At 39.3% G+C, this 24,713-nt stretch overlaps 1 protein-coding gene across 2 annotated transcripts in view; it reads right to left on the reverse strand.

Annotated features, from left to right (window-relative positions):
* Positions 1 to 7,983: 7,983 nt before the first annotated feature.
* Positions 7,984 to 24,713, reverse strand: part of rbbp8l (retinoblastoma binding protein 8-like) — a 41,861-nt gene continuing 25,131 nt past the window's right edge. Inside the window, exons 11-16 of one of the 2 annotated variants that reach the window (XM_047387854.1) lie at positions 23,382 to 23,461; positions 19,209 to 19,914; positions 19,036 to 19,129; positions 16,046 to 16,110; positions 15,741 to 15,933; positions 7,984 to 8,519 (exon numbers count right to left, since the gene is read on the reverse strand). In XM_047387854.1, coding sequence (XP_047243810.1) covers positions 8,458 to 8,519; positions 15,741 to 15,933; positions 16,046 to 16,110; positions 19,036 to 19,129; positions 19,209 to 19,914; positions 23,382 to 23,461 — 1,200 coding nt within the window. In that variant the 3' untranslated portion in view covers positions 7,984 to 8,457. Of the gene's footprint in view, positions 8,520 to 15,740; positions 15,934 to 16,045; positions 16,114 to 19,035; positions 19,130 to 19,208; positions 19,915 to 23,381; positions 23,462 to 24,713 lie in introns of both variants that reach the window. The other variant, XM_047387773.1, reaches the window with a different exon arrangement.

The following is a 24,713-nucleotide window of genomic DNA, read 5'->3' on the forward strand; positions in this document are numbered from 1 at the left end:
CAAAGTTGCGTGCAAGTGACATTAGGCGGTTAAGGGCCTGTGGTCTGTTAGGGAGACGTTGGCATGGCAATCTGTCCAACTGTTATCTGTGTCCTTTTTTTTAGTCCTTCCTCCATTGTTTTTAAAAAGACATTGTCTTGAATGGAAGGTGAGATGTAATTGTCCTGTGTGGTTTGTTTGAACACATTACATTCTAAATGGTCATGAACTCTAATAACATCCCATCCAAGAGGCATTAGTATGGGGGCATTAGAGTCTGCACTAGGGGTGAGTATTTAATCTCATTTGGGATATATTTGCATTCGATAGGGTTAGGCAGAGGGATGTGGACTGAATCATCTAAGGGTGCCACTACATAACCTGTAGCTCTTCTTCCCATCGTATCTTTAGAACCTGCACAGATTTTAAGTGAATACGGAGAACTAGGGCCAAGATCATTTTACACAGTTCAAAGGACTCGGGGCATACTAATTAGCCTTACCGCTTGTTATGGGTGGCCTGCTGGATACACTTTAACAAGACATATTTTTAAGCATGCATGTCTACCTGCTTAGTTCACGCCACAAACCTGAGTGCATTTGGAAGTGATCTCCTCCTGTTCCGCAAAGTCCGGCTCCCTGCCATGCTCTGCTGCAAGTTCAGTTTTTTTAGCCAGTGTGCTAGTCCTGGGTGGGGAGCAGGGCAGTGTTGCCCGTTACTGCACTCCAAACACTGTACCTTAACTTTACAGTCATTTGCCATGTGTGTACTAGTGGCACAGCATTTGAAGCAAAGGTTATTCTCCTTTAAGAATGCTTTCCTATTCACCAGTGTTTTCATATGAAATATTCTGCATTTTGAGAGAGGAGGAGGTTTCTTGTGAATGTGTCTAATCCTGTTGCCGTCTACAGCACATCCTGTATCACTTCAGCTGAGCTGTGACATTGTTCAAGTCATATCATGTACCATATCATGATAAGACCATTGGCTGGGTTATTAATGTGTATGGCTCTGATTTGCTTTAACTGCTCAGCGGATTCTTTGCCAAGCCACTTTAACATCAGGACCATCTTCTCGATTGCTGTTAGGTCTAAACCACTTATTGCGTTTTAAAATGAGCCCTTCTGTCATAGTTCTATTTTTGTGGTGGACCAAAAGGCAGACAAGCACGGAGAAAAGCAGAGAGGTGGTCGAAAACTCCTTTAATTTAAAGCGAGTCCACTTACATGCCGACGAGGTGCAGGGTGACAAGATTCTCCAGTTCAAGGACAAAATCCAAAAGACATCTCATGAGGACATTGAAAAGACATAACGACACCGCGTGGAACAAAGGACGAAGGCAAACATAAATACAGACAAAGGTGGACAAGAATTGGTTTTGGAACTAAGGACCAACTGGAGTTTCTACTTTTTTGGTCAGTTGATTCGTTGCTAGTGAGTTCTGGCTTACTTTGTGGTGCATTCTTACTTTGTGATGGTTGAAGAGCTGCATCTTCCTCCTCTTTCACAAATTTAGCTTGGCTGATGACATACTGTTTTGTACGCTTTGTTGTTACAGAAGGGCATAGGTTGCTGCTGCTTCTAATGCCTCTGCTTCAGGAATGGGCCATTCAGTTTGCGCCTTTTCTACTTTTAAGTCCATTTCTTTTGCTGCAAAGCAAGGAAAGGCATTGGCTACCTCAGCTGTTGGTCTTGCCTTGGCTGAAGCATAACCTGTGGAAGACGTACATGAAGCCTCAGACCGGTTCTTGAGAGATGGTGTCTTGTTGGACATGATGGAGTTGACTAGGTGGCGACTGCTGGATCACTGCTGTATGCGGTACTGCATTGAGGCATACCGGCGTTCAGCTTCATTCTAGTGTACGATGACTGTGTTATCTTCGTCGGCATGGATGCTGCTGTTTCACTGTGCCGTTACTTGTGCATATCTGATGCAAGGGCTATCTAACACCTTTCCCATATAACAACTCTAAAGAACGTTGTCATCAGGTTTAATGACATTCAAAAAGGTGAAACTGAAAACAAGATAAACAATATAATCAAACAACGGTTTAACACATTAAATATAACTGAGTATATGTACTTCTTAGATAACCTTACATTTTGCATAACATTTTAGCATAACAAAGGGCCTGTGTAAGATCAAATAATGCATTTGTGTGCAAACTCTTGCACAAAACAAGGTTACAAATTCATACTTTTAGCACATACTGGCAATGTAACCCTAAACAAAAGATGTGTGTAGTCATTTTTTCCGAAAGGACACCATGAAATGCCTGCTGGCACCATCACTTATTTTGTTTGACTGTTCAATTTCCGTTCAATAAAGTTTTGTTAAAAATGAAGATTGCCAAGTTGTGATACCTGAAATGACCATTTGATGGTGCTGCATAGGAATTTTTCGGTTCTAAACCAACATTTTACAACTTGATAACATATCAGGTGAAGCTCCCAAACTTTCACCCTCAGCTAAAAAGAAATTAGTCATAATGGTCAAAAATGACTCAGCCTATTATAAAACGGAAGATTCAAATTTTCTGTCTAAATAATTTACACTGGCATGAAAAGGGTACCAATCGAGAAGGAAGCTCCCGATCCAAGATTGACACCTTTGAGCACATCGGAAATTTAAAACTAACTACACAGAGTAGCCAAACATCTTCTGGAGAATAAGTTTAATGGAGACAAAAGCAAAGACTGAGTTATTTTACCTCAGTGGCAAGAAGAATAGTTGGAAGACTCAAGATGAGCCTTCAAAGCTAAGAACACTGTACTGTGCTAAGCATGGCGGTAGTACCATCATGTTGAGGGTCTTTTTTGCTGTCATTGGTACTGGTAGTGGATGGACAAGAAGGACTACCTGCAAATATGTCAACTTCACCACAAGTCAATGGCTAGAGGATTTAAACTTGGGAAACAGCTAGATGTATCAAAAGGACATTGGTCCCAAACACACATTCCAACTGATTTTAGAATCAAGCAAACTAACCTTAAACATCTGGAATGGTTCAAATATCGAGTGGCAACATATTTAGCCACAATTGTGCCAGTTTGTCATAATGCATCACAAAAAGTCATTCATGCTATCTATGAGTGTATGTAATATTCTAAATGGATATGTTGCTATATATTTCTTTTAATCTCACAGTTCCCTTCCATGTGTGCAGAAAATAGTACCACATCACTAAGGAAAAATTAAAAAGGTCTGCTTTTGAAGCAAAGTTGTATTTGTCCATATTGGGCTAGTGTAGCAATACAATTGATGCTGAGTAGCTGGATATAAATCAGAGTTTGTAAGGTAACAAAAACAGTTAATTTCCATTGAAAACAGATTTTTATCATTCAGCTCTACCCTTATTGCTCTATACAATTATGATAAGACAGGTAAAACAAAAATACACATAGCAACACTGATAATTTTTGATTAACAAAAGTCTTTGGTCTTTATTGGATATGCTGTTTTTTAAAATGAAAACTATGTTTATTGTCATAGTATTTCATTGGAAGACTTCAAACTGAACAGCAACAATTTACAATGAAAAATGAAAGAGAAGTTTTTTTTACTGCTATCTAAAACAACTGGTAGCCTACTCTTAGTCCTGTTTCGGGGGTTTGGTCATAGGACACTGCTTTTTTTGTTGTGAGAATCAGGCCTTTTCAGGGGGTTGAGCTTAAGGTCACAAACTGATGGCGGGACAGATTTCTTTGGGAATTTCTGCTACAAATCACATTTCCTGGTTGTATCAATAGCGGCGAGTCATGTTGGTCCTGAAAAGGTAAAGCAGTCTGTGTCCATCACATGAGGGCTCTTAGCAAAATGCAAGACTATACCACTGTGTTCTTTTTGGTCAGCAGTTGTTTGGGCCTTGGAACTCTCCCATGGATGCTATTTTGCCCAGCCTTTTTCTGATTGTTGAATCATGAACTTTGACCTCAACTGAGTCAAATGTTGTTCACTAGGTTGTTGCCACTAGAGTCTCAAAGCATTGAAAATGGCTTTCAACGCTTTCCAGACTGTTAGATGTTAATGACTTTGTTTCTCTTCCGGGTTTGAATCTTCTTAGATCACAGCATGATACTTTGGCCTACTTCCTGTTCTCAGACAGATTCTATTTAAGTGATGTCTTGATTCTACAGGTCAGACAGTAATTAGGCCTCGGTATGGCTTGTAAAATTGAACTCAACGTCATCTAAAATTTGTGGTTAATCACAGATGATTCATGATTTAACCAGGGGGTCACTGACCTTTTCACATCGAGCCAGGTTTGTTTGGATAACCTTTGTTCTTTATAAAATAAATTAAATCATCCTTTGAAAACTACATTTTGTATTTATTCTGGATTACTTTGTCAGATATAATTTGATTGATGATCTGAAACACTTAAGTGTGACAAAAAAGTAAAAAAGGAGGAAATAATTAAAGGGTAAATGGCTCCATATTTTGGTTTTTCCCCTGAGTTAAAAAGTAGGAATAGATGTAGACTCTTTCCAAGTAGGTGTTTGACAGCTTGCTTAAATAACTTTCATTCTTATGAAATTTCAAGAAAATGGAATCTAGACCATGAACATCATTAGGTTTTTTGTGAACCCCTAACTTTTTGCCACGTTTTTTTTTTCTCTTCTGCTCTCGGTGGGGTCAGACACTTTTCGACTCTCTCCTCTCTCCTCCCCCATTTTTTGCCCTGCTTCAGCTTTTTGTCTATGTTTTTCTTAGAGCCTCTGTTTGCATATCCTCCTAATTTGTTCATTATGGATTTGGTCAGCTGGTCTCTCAATGCAATCGATCAAATTTTCTCGACGGGAAGACAGGATAAAGGGAAACCCTCTTGTCCAGACGGGGCGTTCTTCTCCGGATACGCAATGGATTCCTGGCAGCAGTGGAAGATTGTGTGCCTGACAACATTGTCAGTCGAGGACGTGGAAGATTTGTACATAACAGGATTTCTGCTTTTTGGAGTTGGCGGTTACCTGGCTTATCAAAAGATTTGTAAAACATCGGCAGCTGTTCAAAGTTGTTCAAAGCTGGGATGTTTGAAGGGATCTTTAGAGCTCTCAGCCCTCAGACTGATATGTTAAGAGAGCAGAATCGCAAGCTGGTTGCGTTTCCCGGACTTAAAGGTGATATGATTTAATCTTGGAGAAAGTTGTTTGCTCAGGATCTACTGAAAGTACCAGAAATTTGGCTATTTGGATTTGAAATTGAGAATGCCAGTAAGACTTTGAAGGCAGGTGGAAAATCACAGCCAGCCTGAACCAAAACATCTATTGTTTGTCTAATTCAGGCGCCCCGATATGGCCTTCACAGGCTTCTTATCAAAACATTTCTCCTAGATATACGATGCTCTGCCCCAGTGACCCCCCTCATCTGTGAACTGAACTGTATGGCCGTTTGATAAAACTTCCATCTCTTTTTCAAGGACAATGGCACCTTCGTCAGTGTTGACAGTCTAAATAAACTTACCTTACCTCATGGTGATTTCTTTCCTCCAGTCTAAAGTAAAGATAATAAATCAATAAATTGGATGCGGTAAACAGTTGAGTGATCTCATTCATAGGCCTAAATAGAAAATAGTAAATTCAGTGGACAAAAAAGTTTTTAATCCAAACAAGACTGATTTTAAGTTTTAACTTATCAACATGATTCTGTTTACTAAGAAATCCAATTACTTTCTTTGCAAAATTTTCTATTTCCTTGACAAAATTATTTCTGTATCAAAAAAGATTGTATGAGGTATAAAAGTTGGTTTGTTAAAAAGAAAATGTACAGTTATTCTGACAAACCATAAAAAGGAAGACAGTCAGCTCATATTAAAGTTGTTCGGTTTTTATTTAGACAATGACCACATCATACAACGCATGTGTACAATGACACTAATTCATTTCTTTAGACTCGGACATGATGTGCTTCATGTTATAAGACTAGGTTCTACAGGTCCTTCTCAAAATATTAGCATATTGTGATAAAGTTCATTATTTTCCATGATGTAATGATGAAAATTTAACATTCATATATTTTAGATTCATTGCACACTAACTGAAATATTTCAGGTCTTTTATTGTCTTAATATGGATGATTTTGGCATACAGCTCATGAAAACCCAAAATTCCTATCTCACAAAATTAGCATATCATTAAAAGGGTCTCTAAATGAGCTATGAACCTAATCATCTGAATCAACGAGTTAACTCTAAACACCTGCAAAAGATTCCTGAAGCCTTTAAAACTCCCAGCCTGGTCCATCACTCAAAACCCCAATCATGGGTAAGACTGCCGACCTGACTGCTGTCCAGAAGGCCACTATTGACACGCTCAAGCAAGAGGGTAAGACACAGAAAGAAATTTCTGAACGAATAGGCTGTTCCCAGAGTGCTGTATCAAGGCACCTCAGTGGGAAGTCTGTGGGAAGGAAAAAGTGTGGCAGAAAACGCTGCACAACGAGAAGAGGTGACCGGACCCTGAGGAAGATTGTGGAGAAGGGCCGATTCCAGACCTTGGGGGACCTGCGGAAGCAGTGGACTGAGTCTGGAGTAGAAACATCCAGAGCCACCGTGCACAGGCGTGTGCAGGAAATGGGCTACAGGTGCCGCATTCCCCAGGTCAAGCCACTTTTGAACCAGAAACAGCGGCAGAAGCGCCTGACCTGGGCTACAGAGAAGCAGCACTGGACTGTTGCTCAGTGGTCCAAAGTACTTTTTTCGGATGAAAGCAAATTCTGCATGTCATTCGGAAATCAAGGTGCCAGAATCTGGAGGAAGACTGGGGAGAAGGAAATGCCAAAATGCCAGAAGTCCAGTGTCAAGTACCCACATTCAGTGATGGTCTGGGGTGCCGTGTCAGCTGCTGGTGCTGGTCCACTGTGTTTTATCAAGGGCAGGGTCAATGCAGCTAGCTATCAGGAGATTTTGGAGCACTTCATGCTTCCATCTGCTGAAAAGCTTTATGGAGATGAAGATTTAATTTTTCAGCACGACCTGGCACCTGCTCACAGTGCCAAAACCACTGGTAAATGGTTTACTGACCATGGTATCACTGTGCTCAATTGGCCTGCCAACTCTCCTGACCTGAACTCCATAGAGAATCTGTGGGATATTGTGAAGAGAACGTTGAGAGACTCAAAACCCAACACTCTGGATGAGCTAAAGGCCGCTATCGAAGCATCCTGGGCTTCCATAAGACCTCAGCAGTGCCACAGGCTGATTGCCTCCATGCCACGCCGCATTGAAGCAGTCATTTCTGCCAAAGGATTCCCGACCAAGTATTGAGTGCATAACTGTAGATGATTATTTGAAGGTTGACGTTTTTTGTATTAAAAACACTTTTCTTTTATTGGTCGGATGAAATATGCTAATTTTGTGAGATAGGAATTTTGGGTTTTCATGAGCTGTATGTCACAATCATCCGTATTAAGACAATAAAAGACCTGAAATATTTCAGTTAGTGTGCAATGAATCTAAAATATATGAATGTTAAATTTTCATCATAACATTATGGAAAATAATTAACTTTATCACAATATGCTAATATTTTGAGAAGGACCTGTATTTGAATGATTTCTTACTTCTCAGGCAGTAATCAGTCCCGGGTGTGGCAAGTAAAACTGAACAAAAAAATGTGGCTAAACACAGTTAAATCATGATTTAACCAGCGGTGGATATTATATTTCACATGCAACCAGGTTTGTTTGGACAACCCTTCATAAATGAAAACATTTGAACATTGCTCTTTGTTTCCCAGGTTTCCATTGAGTTTGACAAAATGGCAAAACCAGAAGAAATCTGTAAGGAACTACTTTTTTTCACAGAGTTAAAAAATTGTGTTCACTTTCAAAGCAGATGGGGTCAAAGAATAGTTATTATCCAAAAGTGATTTGTTTTTATGTTGACAACACATTCAACATGATGCAGCACATGTCAGATGACACTAATATTGACTTTTTTAGTAGTAAAAGTAGTTTTAACACAGCTTTGTCCAGTAGCTAATAAGGAACACTCAGAGAGACTGACAGACAACACAAAAATTGGCTTTTACTTGTAGTCATAAACCCAGAGACAAAAACAACGTGACATTGAGGTTGGTATTTTCTGTGGGCCACATATCTTTTCAGGACACTATCATATTGTTGCTGCTCGTATGTGTTTAATCTTACTATTCTCATTCTGATTTCACCAGCTGACATACTTGCACTTGGAAAACTACCTCTTCAGTCAGATGGTCAAAGTTATAGCAGTAAATGTGCAGATTAGGTTGTGCCTAAGAAAAAAGCAGAGCTAAAAAGAATGAATGCTGATTAGGCGCTATGCAGATAAAAAAAAACAATATACAAACAAATCCTCCCTTTTTAATGCAGAAGGTTGAGAAGATTTGATTAAGTCAGTGCTGTGTTTACAGTTTGTCATGCTGCCTCCATGTGGGAGAAAATCAGATCATTGATCATTGATGTGAATATGCACATGTAATATCAATGCAATATCCTCCTCTTTAGTTGGGGCTCCTCTCCTCAGTTATCACTGTAATATTGATTCTTCTGTCCTGATGGATCTCTGTAAGACAGAGAAAGAAAAACCTTCATAATTCTTGTGGAAAAAAAACTAACAAAGAAAAAGACACATTGTTATGATGTTTGGCTGCAATACAAATAGGGCAAAAAAAATAAAAGAGGGACACAACAGACAACCAGAAAGTTCTGCTGTTGCACACTTTCTGTAGCAGTGGCGATTGCTCTAAGACTGCAAGGGAAGCTCAGCTTCCCCTAAAATGTCAAAAAATAAGTGATCAAATATACAGGTCCTTCTCAAAAAATTAGCATATTGTGATAAAGTTAATTATTTTCCATAATGTCATGATGAAAATTTAACATTCATATATTTTAGATTCATTGCACACTGACTGAAATATTTCAGGTCTTTTATTGTCTTAATACGGATGATTTTGGCATACAGCTCATGAAAACCCAAAATTCCTATCTCACAAAATTAGCATATTATTAAAAGGGTCTCTAAACGAGCTATGAACCTAATCATCTGAATCAACGAGTTAACTCTAAACACCTGCAAAAGATTCCTGAGGCCTTTAAAACTCCCAGCCTGGTTTATCACTCAAAACCCCAATCATGGGTAAGACTGCCGACCTGACTGCTGTCCAGAAGGCCACTATTGACACCCTCAAGCAAGAGGGTAAGACACAGAAAGAAATTTCTGAACGAATAGGCTGTTCCCAGAGTGCTGTATCAAGGCACCTCAGTGGGAAGTCTGTGGGAAGGAAAAAGTGTGGCAGAAAACGCTGCACAACGAGAAGAGGTGACCGGACCCTGAGGAAGATTGTGGAGAAGGGCCGATTCCAGACCTTGGGGGACCTGCGGAAGCAGTGGACTGAGTATGGAGTAGAAACATCCAGAGCCACCGTGCACTGGCGTGTGCAGGAAATGGGCTATAGGTGCCGCATTCCCCAGACCTGGGCTACAGAGAAGCAGCACTGGACTGTTGCTCAGTGGTCCAAAGTACTTTTTTCGGATGAAAGCAAATTCTGCATGTCATTCGGAAATCAATGTGCCAGAGTCTGGAGGAAGACTGGGGAGAAGGAAATGCCAAAATGCCAGAAGTCCAGTGTCAAGTACCCACAGTCAGTGATGGTCTGGGGTGCCGTGTCAGCTGCTGGTGTTGGTCCACTGTGTTTTATCAAGGGCAAGGTCAATGCAGCTAGCTATCAGGAGATTTTGGAGCACTTCATGCTTCCATCTGCTGAAAAGGTTTATGGAGATGAAGATTTCGTTTTTCAGCACGACCTGGCACCTGCTCACAGTGCCAAAACCACTGGTAAATGGTTTACTGACCATGGTATCACTGTGCTCAATTGGCCTGCCAACTCTCCTGACCTGAACCCCATAGAGAATCTGTGGGATATTGTGAAGAGAACGTTGAGAGACTCAAGACCCAACACTCTGGATGAGCTAAAGGCCGCTATCGAAGCATCCTGGGCCTCCATAAGACCTCAGCAGTGCCACAGGCTGATTGCCTCCATGCCACGCCGCATTGAAGCAGTCATTTCTGCAAAAGGATTCCCGACCAAGTATTGAGTGCATAACTGTACATGATTATTTCAAGGTTGACATTGTTTGTATTAAAAACACTTTTCTTTTATTGGTCGGATGAAATATGCTAATTTTGTGAGATAGGAATTTTGGGTTTTCATGAGCTGTATGCCAAAATCATCCGTATTAAGACAAAAAAAGACCTGAAATATTACAGTTAGTGTGCAATGAATCTAAAATATATGAATGTTAAATTTTCATCATTACATTATAGAAAATAATGAACTTTATCACAATATGCTAATTTTTTGAGAAGGACCTGTATACTGTTGTGTGTACATGTCATTGACTAAACATGCGCTACAACGCGCTCAACTTTTGTTCAGAATTACCTTCTTATCACTGATAATGACGCGGCTTTCCTCTCACTCATTCCCGCAGCTTCACAGTGCTTTAAACAGTGCGTTCAATAGCAAAGCATAAATGCTAGGCTTTGTCCTGCCCATCGAACGCTTAGCATCTCTGGGGGTCTATGGGGCAGTGGGCTGGCCTCAGCTGGCCCGGACGCTCAGATGCTGATTGGATGATCTGTCTGAGGCTGAATCCCTTTTTTATTGACAGCGAAATGAGCAAATGAGCGAATCAGCAATTTTGAAATTGAGCTTCCCCTCCTTGAAACACCAACATCCGCCACTGTTCTGTAGCTATACATTCCAAGTTTAATGAACTCGAAAATATGGATTTAAGGACATGAGTGTCAAATTGTAAAATATAAAGTTATGATTAGATGTTCTTCTCTTAGTTACAGATAACTATAAACGGGTCAAAAAGGCCAGCCTGCTTCTATCCAGGGTTTACAAAATACTCTCACCGGCTAATTTATCAGGTATACCTTGTTGTACCGGGTTGGACCCCTTTAACCTTCAGAACTGCTTGAATTCTTCATGACATATATTTAAGTAGATATCAGAAACATTCCTTGGAGATTCTGATTCATATTGACATTATAGCATCATAAAGCTGCTGCAGATTTGTTGGGTGTACATCCATAATGTGAATTTTCAGTTCCACCACATCCTGAAGGTGCTCTACTGGATTGAGATGTGGTGAATATTGAGGCCATTGGAGGACAGTGAACTCCCTGTCATGTTTAAGAAACCAGCTTGGGATGATCTGAGCTTTGTGACATAGTGCATTATCCTGCTGGAAGTAGCCATCAGAATATGAGTAGCTGGGGTCATAAAGGGATGGACATGGTCAGCATACCTCAAGACCTTAATGACCTTAATCTTGAGGTATGCTGACCATACCTCCTGCCTATGTTAGGCAGAAGGGGATAAGTGCCAAGGTGGCTGCCTGAATCCCCTTCCTAGAACCAGTTCCCCAATTAGCCCAAGCACCGTCCAACTCTGCCCACACCACCTCAGTGTAGAACTCGGGCCAGTTGTTTGCAATCTGCACTAGCCTACTGCTCAAAACCCAGTGATCCCCGAGACCAGCTAGGACTTAAGCACTCGGCAGGTCCATCCAACTAATCAATCCTCTGTCTCAGGCATCAACAAATGGCGGACCTACATAGACAAAATCATATTTCTCACTGAACTCATCTGAAACAAGCTGAAGACCATTATCACTCACCAACACATCCGGAATACAAGAGTGTGCAAAAGTAGCCTTCTGTTTTGTGCCATTTGATGTGTTGTTCTTGGGGGTAGATTTAGAATCTCTAAGAATCTCAAGTAGTAATTTTAAATTACAAGACAGGAATGTTTCTTATCACAAAGGGTGCTTCTATTTTCTGCCATGCTCTGGAGGGTCAGTCTGTTGGTGTTAGTGCTTCCTTTCTTTTAGTATTCCTGTTTTCTCTGCAAAACTGACATTGTCTTATTCTTGAGATAATGTCCTGTGACATTTGTGGCCACCACACATACTGACTAACTTTCTCTTTGCACTTTCAAAGTCCTAGGCAACCCACATGAATCCTGTATGTCATTTGCTTCCTTAACCCAGTTGGAATCACAATACGACAACCTCCGACCACCAATCCATCTACCTTATACTCAGGCTACCCTTTATACAGGTATGTCTAAAAATTTGAATATTGTGAGTTCAACATTTCATAAAGGTAAAGTTTCAGAAAGTGAAACCCATAGAACCTCATATTACAGATAATGAAAACCCAACATTCGGTGTCCCAGAAAATTAGAATACTACATAAGACCAATTTAAAAAAAAACAACAAAAAAAACAATCGTATTTTAAACAGAAGTTTACGTCCATTTCTTTGCACTCAATACTTGGTTGGACCTCTTTCTGCATTAACTACTGCATCAATGCAGCATGGCATGGTACCTTTGGCAGTGTGGACAGTTGGCAAGTTCTGCTAGAAAATTAAATCAACATCTTCATAAGCTTGTCAGCAGAAAGAAACATGAAGTGCTCTAAATGTCCTGGTAGAAAGCTGCATTTACTGTAGACTTCAGAAAACACACAATGGACCAACACTGGCAGATTGACATGGCATCCCAAGTCATCATCTTAGAAAGTTCACACTGGCCTTCCAGCAACATGGATTCTGTTCCTCTCCGCTCTTCCTTCAGGCTGTGGGACCTTGATTTGATCTGAACTTCACTTTGATCTGATAGGAGGACTTTGGACCACTAAGCTACGTACAATCCAGTTTTTGTTTTTTCCCTCAGCCCAGGTAAGATGCTTCTAACATTGTCTCTGGTTCAGGAGTGGCTTGACACGAGGAATGTGACGTTTGTAGCCCATGTGTAAGATTACTCTGTATGTGTTGGATCTTGACATTCTGATTCTAGCCGCAGTTCACTCCGTATGAGGCTCCCCCAAATTCTGGAATGAATTTTGCTTGACTGTCCTTAAAAGGCTATGGTTATCCTGGTTGCACCTTTACCTACCACAGCTTTTCCTTCCACTGTATTTTCTATGAATATGCTTGAATACAGCACACTGTTAACAAGCTTCTTTAGCTGTGGACAGTGTCATTGGCTGTTTTCTGGACATCTGTCAAGTCGGCGGTCTTCCCCGTGATAATATGGCCATTACATAACATTAAGTTAAAATACTTTTTTAAAATTGGTCTTATGTAATATTCTAATTTTTCTCACCGGGGTTACTTCTGACACTATGCAATTTCTTCAGGTATTGGACAACACAAGGATTGACCCAGCGCTCTTGCAGAACACATCTTTATTAAACACCGTTAGAACAGCTCCCTCTCCCATGAGGCATAGAGCTCACATCCTGTGTGACAGGCAGAACATAGAAAATTCTATACGTAACACAGTCTGTCTGGCAACAACCATACCAAAAACTCTTAATTGTGCATTTTCCCTCTTTCTGATGCTTGTGTATAGCTTCAGTGAGTCACCCTCACCATGTCCAAATGCATTTATCTTCTCCTATGTGATCGGTTAATTTGCTTTTTCTGTTAGAAAACAAATGAACAGGTATGCTTAACATACTCACTGGTCATAGCTAAATGGCTTAAAATTCAGAAAATCATTTGCAAAAAAAACAAAAAAACAAAAACTGTCAGGTACAAGATTTGAAACTACTGAAAATTAGTGAATAAACACTTTCCAAGACCTTCATCCTGTAAACCAATACGGTCGACATCACTTTAAAAATACGGTAAAATAAATAAGAGTTGAATAGATTTATGTACAGCATAAAAATAAATAAAAAAAGACACTGTATGATACCTTTGTAGCATTTAACTTATTTTTTTTAATCCAGTAAAACTGTCCAGAACAAGTTTTGAAACCTGTCATGCAGGTTTGTATCTGCCCAGGATTTACATGCCATTTAAAAATACATAGGTGCAAAAAAGTGTTTGCACTTTTTTCTGTTTTTTTAATACACTCAAACATATTTAAATAGACAAAGATAATCTGTGTTAATTTTATAATAAATTTATATAATAAAGACACACACCTTTCAGAAAGTTAATCTTTTATGTCGTCAGTCCATAATATATTTCCTCGATCATCCAAATGTTTTTTGGGAAATGTGGAACTTGCTTTTGTGTTCTTTCTTGTCATTCTGGTTTTGGCCTTGGAACTCCCCCATGGATGCCATTTTTGCCAAGTCTCTTTCTTATTGTTGAATCATGAACACTGACTAAGTGATGAGACCTGCAGAGCTTTTGACGTTGTTTTGGGTTTTTGTAAGCTCCCCCAGTCGATGAGCTCTTGGAATAACTTTGGAAGGCTGGCCTCTTCTGGGAAGGTTCAACACGTTCTCTGTTTTCTCCATTTGTGGATAATGGCAAATGACTTTTTAACCCTTTCAAGACTGATAGATGTCAATGACTGTTTCTTATCTGTTCTTGAATTCTTTTAGATTGGGACATGTTTTGTTGTTTTCTGAGACCTTTTAGACTACTTCATGTTGTCAGACAGGTTCTGTTTAAAAATTTCCTGATTCTACAGGTTTGGCAGCATTCAGGCCTGGGTGTGACCAATGAGATTAAAAAAAAAAAAAAAAAGAAAAAAAAAAAGTGTTCATTACAGTTATCTCATGATTTAACGAGGGGGCAGTTTTTTCACATGTAGCCAGAGTGCTTTGAATAGCCATTTTCCCCCAATAAATGAAACTATTTGATTACTGCTTTGCGTATTTACTGAAAGTTATTTTTGTCTTATATTAGGATGAAATTTCATAATCTGAAACATTTAAGTGTGACAAAAAAGCAATTAAGGGCACAATCCCATTTCACACCACTGTCTGTGGTTTTCAGTAACTAATGCTCCAGCATTGCCTTCCTCCTGTTGTAAAAGATGCAAGGTTTTTTGTTCCTGCTGAAAAATTCCATGGCATGAGGATCGTAACTTAGAAATGATGTATATATGCACCACTTCTACAAGTGCAACTTAAATGCTGTAGCAATGACCCAATATTAATATCGCTTTAACACATGCTACAATATGCAGACACAATGTCTACGTGGTTGAAGATTCACTTGCATTGGGATTTCAAATACTTTTGATTTAACAGCAGGCAAGTCTGACCTGTTTTCTGTCTGACGGATTCAGCTGACTGTTATTTGGCTATTTATGGGCACTTACAGAATGTGTATTGAGCATTAAACTTTCAGCAAATCAGGCAATCAAAAGGCCAAAAAAAAAAAAAAAACAAACAAAAAAAAAAAAAAAAAAAAGGAGAGAGGGTTACATCACTGCAAAATAGAAGCACTTTGTAAATATCCAACCCAATATACAAAACAGACACATTATAAGTGACATACTCCAGAGACATGACTGGACTTGATATTTTACCAAAGGTGCTTCATTTCTTCACGTTAGACCCATGTAAAATGCCCTTTAAGTTATGCCAACATATGTGGCAAGATAAACGGTGCGACAACAGCTTTACAAATATTTCCAAGTAGCAAGTTAAGACAGAACCAAAGACATGCAGCAAGGCATTTATTCTTAACCTGTACATACCTACCACTCTGTACACAGGAATATGGCTCCAGTGTTTGGAATGATAAACAGCTTGAGATGAAGCAGGAATTGTTGTTCCTTTATATTTGAATAGTATTCAAACACCTCTAGAGTTCACCTAAAAGCTGACTAAATGGCTCATTTCCAGGGAGCTGTTCTCTCAGACCCTCTCTTTGGTGCTTCATTCTGAACACTTCAAATGTTACATTACCCTGAAATGGTTACACTGAATGTGGGACTAAAAATAAACTCATGCTTACTGTTTGTGTCTGAGTCTCTATCAGTTTCGGTCTCTACACGAGGTCTCTTCCTCTTGCAGTTTGGCTTGGTCTCTTGACCCGACCCACTTTTGTCTTCCTGTTCATCCAGGCTGCTCTGTGCCTCATTCGCTGAAGACGAGGACTGTGACGATTCAGAGGAAGCACGTGGGCTCACAATAGAAGGACACTTTGGCTGCAAGTGAAAATAAAGAGACAGCTAATGTTTATATATTAGATTGCTGACAATGAATAAAGTAGTCCACCAACACAACCTGCACGGTGCTGACTGTCTTGGTTTGGATTACCTTGCCATTTGATGATATCGACTCTTGCTTATGTAGAGCAGATGTTAGGGTCTCCAGCCTTACCACTGCTTTGGAAAAATAATAAGAGTAAAAAATAACCACCTGTCTGCATACATACTCGCCAACTCCTAAACGTTTCTGTTTTCCTTTGCTTCATCCTGTAGGACACCAATACTGAACACCAAAAGAAAGCATTGCTTTACTCTTTAATAGCTCTTGTCTGACTTGCCTTACTAGCGGTCTCCTCTAACTTTACTGACCTTAATCACCATTTGACACATTTCCATAATATCCTGCCAGGCCACTTGTTTAATACACCATCATAAAGAGCTGTGAGAGTGCAGACCAAAGTGCAGACAAGAGCCTCAACGGGACATGGTGAGTTAAATTGTTCTTCTAATACCACAAAGTTAAACTTACAGAAGGGTGAGGCCAAAGAACACAGGTAGGGCATCAGACATGGAGCAGGCATAAGCCAGGTAGCAAACAAGGAGATTGACATCACGGTACAAGACAGGAGGAACCAGTAACAAACAACAAGAACAGGAGAGTTAAAATACCGGAGGAAGCGGAGTATGAACCAATGAACTGAGAGGCATCAATCAGGAGGGATATGAAACAGGTGCTTACAAGGGAGCCTAAAAGATTCTGAGGGAGAGTGGCTAACACAAATGAGCAGGGAGTACAGGTAGGTAACAGAAAAACATCTAGGTAAACAATAAACTACAGAACATAAACAAGAGGAACCAGATCTATAAGGAACTATAAACTAACACATCTAACATAGGAATCCAGGGAAGTAACAAAAACTAAACAGAAAGAATCTAATAAACCTGAATGAACAGAAATAACACGAGAAGAACCTGGCTGTGCAGAGAGAGCAAACAGAACATAAACACAATAACCTAACACATAGGCGGATTATGACAACTAGATCTTTTAACAGTTTGTTGTACTAAAGCTACCCTGACACTGGACACATACAAATAAGACAGGTTACCAGTACATTACATGGGTTTTTACTCTTGACCAACAACACCTAAAAAAGCAACAATTTAGTCTATTTGCTGTGGGGCCTAAAACAGGACAACACCTTCGTTGGACTGGGTGACATTCAAATATTGGATCAAGTCCAACATTGCAAAAAATAGTTAATAGAAATGTACTATCCTGCTAGACATGGAGGGCAAAAGACCAAGAGTCTCATGTACAAAAAACATGGCATACGCCCTATCCACGCAAGAGTTAAGATGTATCAATAGTGAACTCAGAGTGGAAATCCCTGCAGTCCTATAGCAGCTCATATTTGTCCATGTATTGGCTCTATGGCGACACTCACAGGCCATGCTGGGAAACTGAGGTGAAAACAAGTAATGTACACATCAGAGACACGTGCCGAACATTTAATGCTTCAATATGTATGCAGACACACGGGTAGATATTAAATGCGCAAAGTGGGGCAATAAAAATAACAATATATATTATTTAATTTATTATCATAGTTGTTATTAATACTGCAAATGGCACAATGTGAAGAGAGAGCATATAACTTACTTCACATATATACATCTGGCCCAAGATGATACCTTGTCATTATTATCTGCCACTTTAGGATTCTAAGGGCAATCCTGTTAAAATTCCACTTGAAGTTTTATACTGACATGCAGTCCTCTGTCAAGTTTCTATACAGTGCAGTTGAATAAAGAAAGAGAAATTTGCAATGAAAGACAGTTTTCTTAATGTAACTAGCACCATCAATTGCATATACTTTGCTTAATACACTACAGAGATAATTGAGCTTTATTTCATATCAGGCAGTGAGAATAAATAGATTTTGTAACTTTTATAATGTTTGTAAACTTCTGGTGTTAGGTGTATCTTTTCAAATAACAGTTAGCTTTAGATAGATTTAGACAATTTATAGTGGAATGCAGTCATAATAATGCAATGATTTTTTTTTATGAAGTGAGGTTTTGTGGAGAAGTGACACATTCAGGAAATAGCTTTCTTTCCAAGACAGATTCTTCTGCTTTTGTCTGTATAGGCTAAATTTATAACTAGTTTTTCAAGCTTAGCAGAAGAAGGAATTCAAAGTAAATAAAAAATGTTGACATAGTATAAAAGCTCATTTAAAGTCAGGTTGTGTAGTGATTCAGCAGTCAGAGTTGTTTCAGTTTAACAAATCAAACAGAAACTGCCATGGGGGACTCAGACTGAAAAATCAGTCGTAGGGCTTTCAGGGATTAACATTGGAAGCCTGAAACAGCAAAATCTCCATTTTGCATGTGTTTTTAAAATGTCCAACAAAAATACATAAAAAATTAAAATTAAATGTATGTGTATTAAAGTTGGCTTGCAAATTTTCCAAATCTATATTGGTGTGCACAATGTCTTAGTGAGAATTGTGCTACAAGTAGCTGTTAGCTTTGCTCCTCTCTGATTTTCTAAAATGAGTTTTATTTGAGTTCCATTGAATACAGGTAAGAGACTGACTGCTCATAACTCCCACGCATAACCAAAAACTGAACTTTTCCTTCAAGTGTTTAGTTTGTAAACGTCTGTCTTCTCTTCTCTTTCCTGTGAAACTCCTCACAGTGCTGGATTAGACCAGTAGGGTCAGAGGCACAGTAGAAACACAATCAGAATAAGGGCCCTTTTAGAACAGGTAATAAAACCCTTTCTTCATGTAAGAAGACAGAGATGAGCATGAAGAACCCCAATATTTTCTAAGATGGTATTGTTTCTTAATGGGATGGATTTATCAAACAGTGTGAGAAACAGAAACGTTTCACAGTAAAGACAATCCCCCAAACATAATGTATACCTTAATGCTACATTACGATTTATGTAATTTCATGTAGAAGACTTGTTAGACATAGTTTGGTTTGAAACAAGCAGATCGGAGACATTTCTACAATCTTCTGTACAGCATTTTGTGATCTGTCTTGAAAAGTGCTATATAAAAAAGTTTTACTTATTTAATTACTTACCTGGACGTAGCGACAAGGTGAGGACAGGAACGTTTTTTCTGTTGCTTTGCTCTGTTTTACCAACCGCTTCTTCTTTTTGTTGCTGGTCTTTAACCTGTGGTAATAATACCATCATTACACCCCTTCATCTCCTGCAGTTTCTTTAACTTTAGTGTGATGATGTTTGAAATTACCTCATGGTTATGATCATTGGTTGGCTCTTGTTCTTGTTGTTTGACTTGTGTTGTGGAGGAGGAAGAAGGAAGGGCAACGAGTGAGGGTGATGATACAGGTATCAGCATATTTACATGTCTGTCAGGGCTCCTCTGTATGCCCTCCTGACATTGTAAGGCGATGGGACTATCTTCATTTGCAGGTTGGTTAGGTTTAGACTTAGCGTGATCTGAAAGGTCCAGAGGCCCATCACAGCTATCTCTAAGCGCTTCTCCAGAGATTTTCTGAGCAATGGAAGGAGGGTCTTCCTTTTTCTCTGGGGGCCTAGTTTCATTCTCTGTGTTATCTGGCATCCTCCTGAATGTGAACACCACTGTTGGTTCTTTAGGGGGGAGAGGGGTGCTCGGCTTTTGCCATGGAGAACCAACAGTATGCCTTTTGGGGGTGGCTGGTAAGCTTGGCGGGATCAAGTTGGTAAAGTGTGGCAAATGAAGCCTGCTGGAGGAGGTTTGTAATGTGTTGCTGTTTCCTGCAGCAGCCACAGAAACCCAGTCTGCGGGCCAGGGCAGAGACACAGGACCACTCTTGAGCCGTTTGGGATGGCAGGGTATAGGAGCATGGATTACAGGCCTGCTTGGTTTCACCTCTCCACCTGGTGAGGAGGGAGATTTCTTCCGAAGAGGTGATGGATGGATGGGGGCATGATGCTGATCAAGTGCTTCAAAGCTTTGAATAAATGATTGAGAAAAGTGTTGTGTTATTCATTACATATATGTATTAGCATTTCTTTTTTATTATTTTAACAAGACACGAAAAGGAAGACTGGGAACAACAGCAACTCAGCCACTAAGTGGTAGGCCAGTTAAACTGATGGAGCAGGGGCAGTGAATGGTGATGCCCATAGTGTACAGATGTCAACGACTTTCTGCATAGTCAATAGCACAGACTTCCAGACTTTATGTGGCCTTCAGATTAGCACAATAACAGTACGTAGAGAGCTTCATGGAATGGGTTTTCATGGCCGAACAGCTGCATCCAAGACATACATCACAATAGTGCAATACAAAGGGGTGTAAAGCATGATGCCACTAGACTGGCATTTGAGGTGCATTCTCTACAGCTAAGGGGTAAGACAGCTGGTTGGCACAGTTAACAGGGAAATGTAGGCTTATGGCAAAGTTTGGTTAATTGTTCTAAAGGAGTGTTTGAATGATCCTTAGGTCTATTCAAACTTTTTTGAGCCAACATTACTAATTTAATATATGCAAACATCTAATGCAATGTTAACATTAAAGTTAACATTACATTACATTAAATATTAACATTAAAGTTGACATTACATTACAATAAATGTTAACATTGAAGTTAACATTACACAAAGGTGAACCCCACAGTGCCCTAATAAATTTTAAAAGTATTTTTTGAAGGAATGTAAAAAATAACTAAAAATCAGCTCAGTGATTGGCATGCCCTCTGTAAAAATCATAGCAAGCCTTGCAATATTTGTTTTATTGATAGATTTGTCATCAGTAACAGTAAAACCAACCAAACATATAATACCTCTTTGTAATTATAAGTTGTATGACACGTTTAGCTTGCTGCAGGATCCACCAATCACAGCAGAGCCTCTTTGCTTTTTCTTGCAGTCAGCAGACTCTACTACCCATGAACTGAGAAGCTGCCTGCTGCTGCATTTGCTGTGCAGATTACCGTGCCTTCTCAATGTTAACGCAACGTTCACGTTCAATGCAAAGTTGGATTATATGGCTTTAAAAGCACAGAACTGAAGGCTATAGGGTACAGGGTATAGGATTGTTATGTGTTGCTCCAGCACATTTCCTTGCTAGTTGCTAAGCTAGCCATGAACACCAGCACTTTTGCAGATCCATGCTTACACATTACATGAAGTGTAAAAGATATGTGTCCTAAGGTTAAGATCCCAGCTTTAACCTAAGAAAAAAGTTAATTAGATGCCAGAGCCCTGAGGGAAAAATGGAAAACTGGTCATTTTCAATTTTATACATTTTTATCACCAGTATTTATTATCCATCACCATGGATTTTTAAGCTGATGGTGAGGAAATTACATTCCTTTCTAAAATTGTCACTAATGTCTGAGTTTTGGCCACCTTGGAGGTGCTCTAAAACTCCTCTAAATTTGAAATGAAACAAAGTGATGTACATGGAATTCATTTATGAGTTATCTAAATGACTTGTTTTGTATTCTCGTATGCATAAACATGTGCTCTGTAACCAGAGATAAAACACACTAACAACAACAAATTCATGTTTGTAGGCAAATCCCCGCAGTTCAAGAATGCCAATAAAGCAAAAAATAGCCAAAGCAAGCCTGGATAACTCCTTAGCTCAAATGGATCCAAACCTGTTAAATCTTCATTTTGTTTTATGAGAGAGGCCATTGCCTCTCCCACAATTATTACAGCTGTCTTTCTTTGAGTTTTTTCCCCATTTTTTTTCCCTCTCTCTGACCGCTGCAGTGTGACTTATGTGCTCATTCCCTATTCAGGTCATCTACATCATTCCGCTGGATGATAGGATCAGCTTGAGGGCATAAACCTTAATTTTGGGATGTCTAATGTCAAGTGAAAGTGGTTTTTGTTCACAAGTCAGCTTATTTCTATTGAAATTCCCAGAGTTGTATGGTGCTGATAAATGCTGCCCAGACGTTACAGAGAGCGACCAGTTTTACCTGATCTGTAAGAAAACTGAGACTACTGACAGGTTGTACAAGGTACAGAGACTGGACAGGATTAAAGGCATCTCAACTGCTGCTTTTATTCTGCTCCTTGTACTGCTTTCTTGAAGTTTATATCACTGTTTATTTATGAGTGATCACTGTGCTTTCAACTCACCAGGTTTCTGGTAAATTTCTGAGCATTGTGTAATGCAAACTTAAATAGCCTGGAATAGGTGCGGTGCTGATGTTGTAGGGGTTAAGCCCGTGACCATATACAGAAGCTACAGTCCTCGGAGTGGCCGTCCCGGAAACCGGTGACATTTGCCGAATGTCTCCCCTTTTCTCTACCCCTCTTTCCTGTCTGCCTACTGTCAAAAAAAATTAAATAAAGGTCACTAGTGCCGAAAAAACATCTTATAAAAAAAAAAAAAAAATAGAGTTTAAATAGCCTAAAATGACTTGTCGTAGACCTGTGTTTTAACCATCTCTCATTTTTTTGTTTGCTGGTTCTCCTGGTTTTGCTGTGCACTTCAATGGGACTTGGTTTTGTGGCTTTGCTTATTTGTGCTTTTTCTGTATTAGCCCAAACGGTTTCTGTTTGAGATGGCCTGATTAAATATTAGAGAATTTCCCATAAACTTTACCATACAAAAACCCACTGGAGCAGCCAGTTTTCTTTTCCCTTTGATTTTGTGGAATTACATAAAAGAGGAAAAGGTCAGACCGACATTAAATGAGGCTAAATGTTGCTAACACTGATGAGGAAATAGTTTGTGTTTACTTTAGCTCAAAGTATAATTTAACTGTTGATATAGTTAAATTGAGGAGAAGCTAAGGATGGGAGTATTGAAGCTACTATTAGGATTTTACCTGACACCACAACTCACCATCAAACCAGATCCTTCCCTCACTGAAAATTCCAATTTCATTCATGTATTATGCTCCAATTTAACCATCCAAACATTAAAGGAACATGTTCACAGGTACATGCTGGATGTTACTATGCGCGCCACTGATTTCATAAAACAAACTGTTATATTAGCAAAGAAATAGTGTATCAGTGCAGCTTTCACTGTGTTTTACACATACAGCAGCCATGCTGGCTTTTGAGGCCGAGGATGGTAGGAAGGCCCAAATGAAATTCCCAATTAAGCGGCGCTTCCCAGTTTAAATTTTTGACTTAGAATTTGGAAATTGTGATATATGGCGGGGATAGAAAATAGATGGATGGATGGGGTTCAAATGGAAATAAACAGAAGTACACAACAAATAAATACACAACAAGTGATTTAACCTAATAAGTCCCCTACCAGGTCCTACTAATTATCAGGTCTCAGCTTGTAACACTGGGAGACCAGATCTAGAGTAGAGCTAGATTTTTTTCATGGAACTTCTTAAAGCAATTATTGTCATATTAAAGGCTTTTGGGGTATTCTTCTTCTGAACACATTTCTTTCTTTTTAAAGGGCTGTATAAACCCATTTGTAAGGTTTTACCTCCTCTCTCCTTCTCGGGTTATCCTGTGTTCTGTCTTCCAGGATGATAGTGTTGAAGTTGAATGAGGCTTATATACTTCCTGTGTGAGAAATAAGGGAAAAAAACTAATTTCAATGTCTCTATCAGATTTTTTTAAATAAAAAGAAATACATTATTATACTAAAAAATAACTATACTTTTCAGAACTTGACCGGCACTTTAATCATGTGTTAGCTAAATATGAGCTAGAGTGTCAAATGCAGTAATACATATGGTTTTTATTTGACTTCAACAGGAGCTTAGTGTAAATAATAGTACCTAGTATCTTACCTGCAGTGGACAACAGTCACACCTATGTTAGTTTGGAAAATCAAAGAGGAATTTTTATGGGTAGTCAAATTAGCAGCTCCACTGAGCAGGACCCGTTCAAGACTAATTTTCCTCTACCCCCGAACAAACCAGACAACATACTTTTTTGTAGTTCAGGAGAAAGTTTGCATAGGCTAGTCATTTCTAGTTTTGTTATTTTTTTAAGCAAATAAAATCATATTTGTTACAATTTTACAAAAAATGTATAGTACAATATTTATATGACTTAGATTATAAAATAGAAGTACGAAACAACTCTTGATGGACTCAGTAAGTGGGAAAATATTTTAGCAGCCACTCTTCACCACTGTTCACATAAAAAACAATTCAACAAGCATGTTGTTTGGTTTAAAAATAAAAACAAAGTACACAGTTGTCCTTTGCAAAAGTGACACAAATGAGGAATTCATCTTCAGAGGAACTGTTTGAATTACTCCAGTCAAACTGGCTTGAAAAGGCCCTGCTCTGAGTACTTGATAGCTTGACTTTCCCATGACCATTAGCTGGAACCTTGAACACACCAAGACAGACCAGTTTCCTGAACTTCAGCCATGGATAATTTTATCAGAAGCATCAACACTCCTGACTAGAACAGGCAGGAAGAGGATTGCTCCTGAAAACGTTGGCTCCCATCCAGAAACTGCAAGTTTGAGCTGTTTAATCCAGAATAAACCGACTGTTTTGATTGCTGCAGGTCTGATGCTACCTGCTTATACTAAAAACTCCTCTCATTCCCTACTTAAAAAAAATCAAAACACCCCAAACGGGATATCATTTCTTAAAATTTTTCTGGGTACTGCCGCATTGTGCGGTATAATCAGTGGCTTGTCATTTTCTTCGCTACCTCGCCAAATACCTTCTCATGCCGCTGACATACTGCTGATCCCGCCTGACCACACCCATGGTCAATCATTGAATAGCAGTCTGTTTATGTCACATTTCAGCCCTGCTCAGCCCTAATGGGACCTGCTTCCAAGCAGGCA

This window comes from Girardinichthys multiradiatus, chromosome 1 (assembly GCF_021462225.1).
Source record: "Girardinichthys multiradiatus isolate DD_20200921_A chromosome 1, DD_fGirMul_XY1, whole genome shotgun sequence".
NCBI lineage: Eukaryota > Metazoa > Chordata > Actinopteri > Cyprinodontiformes > Goodeidae > Girardinichthys > Girardinichthys multiradiatus.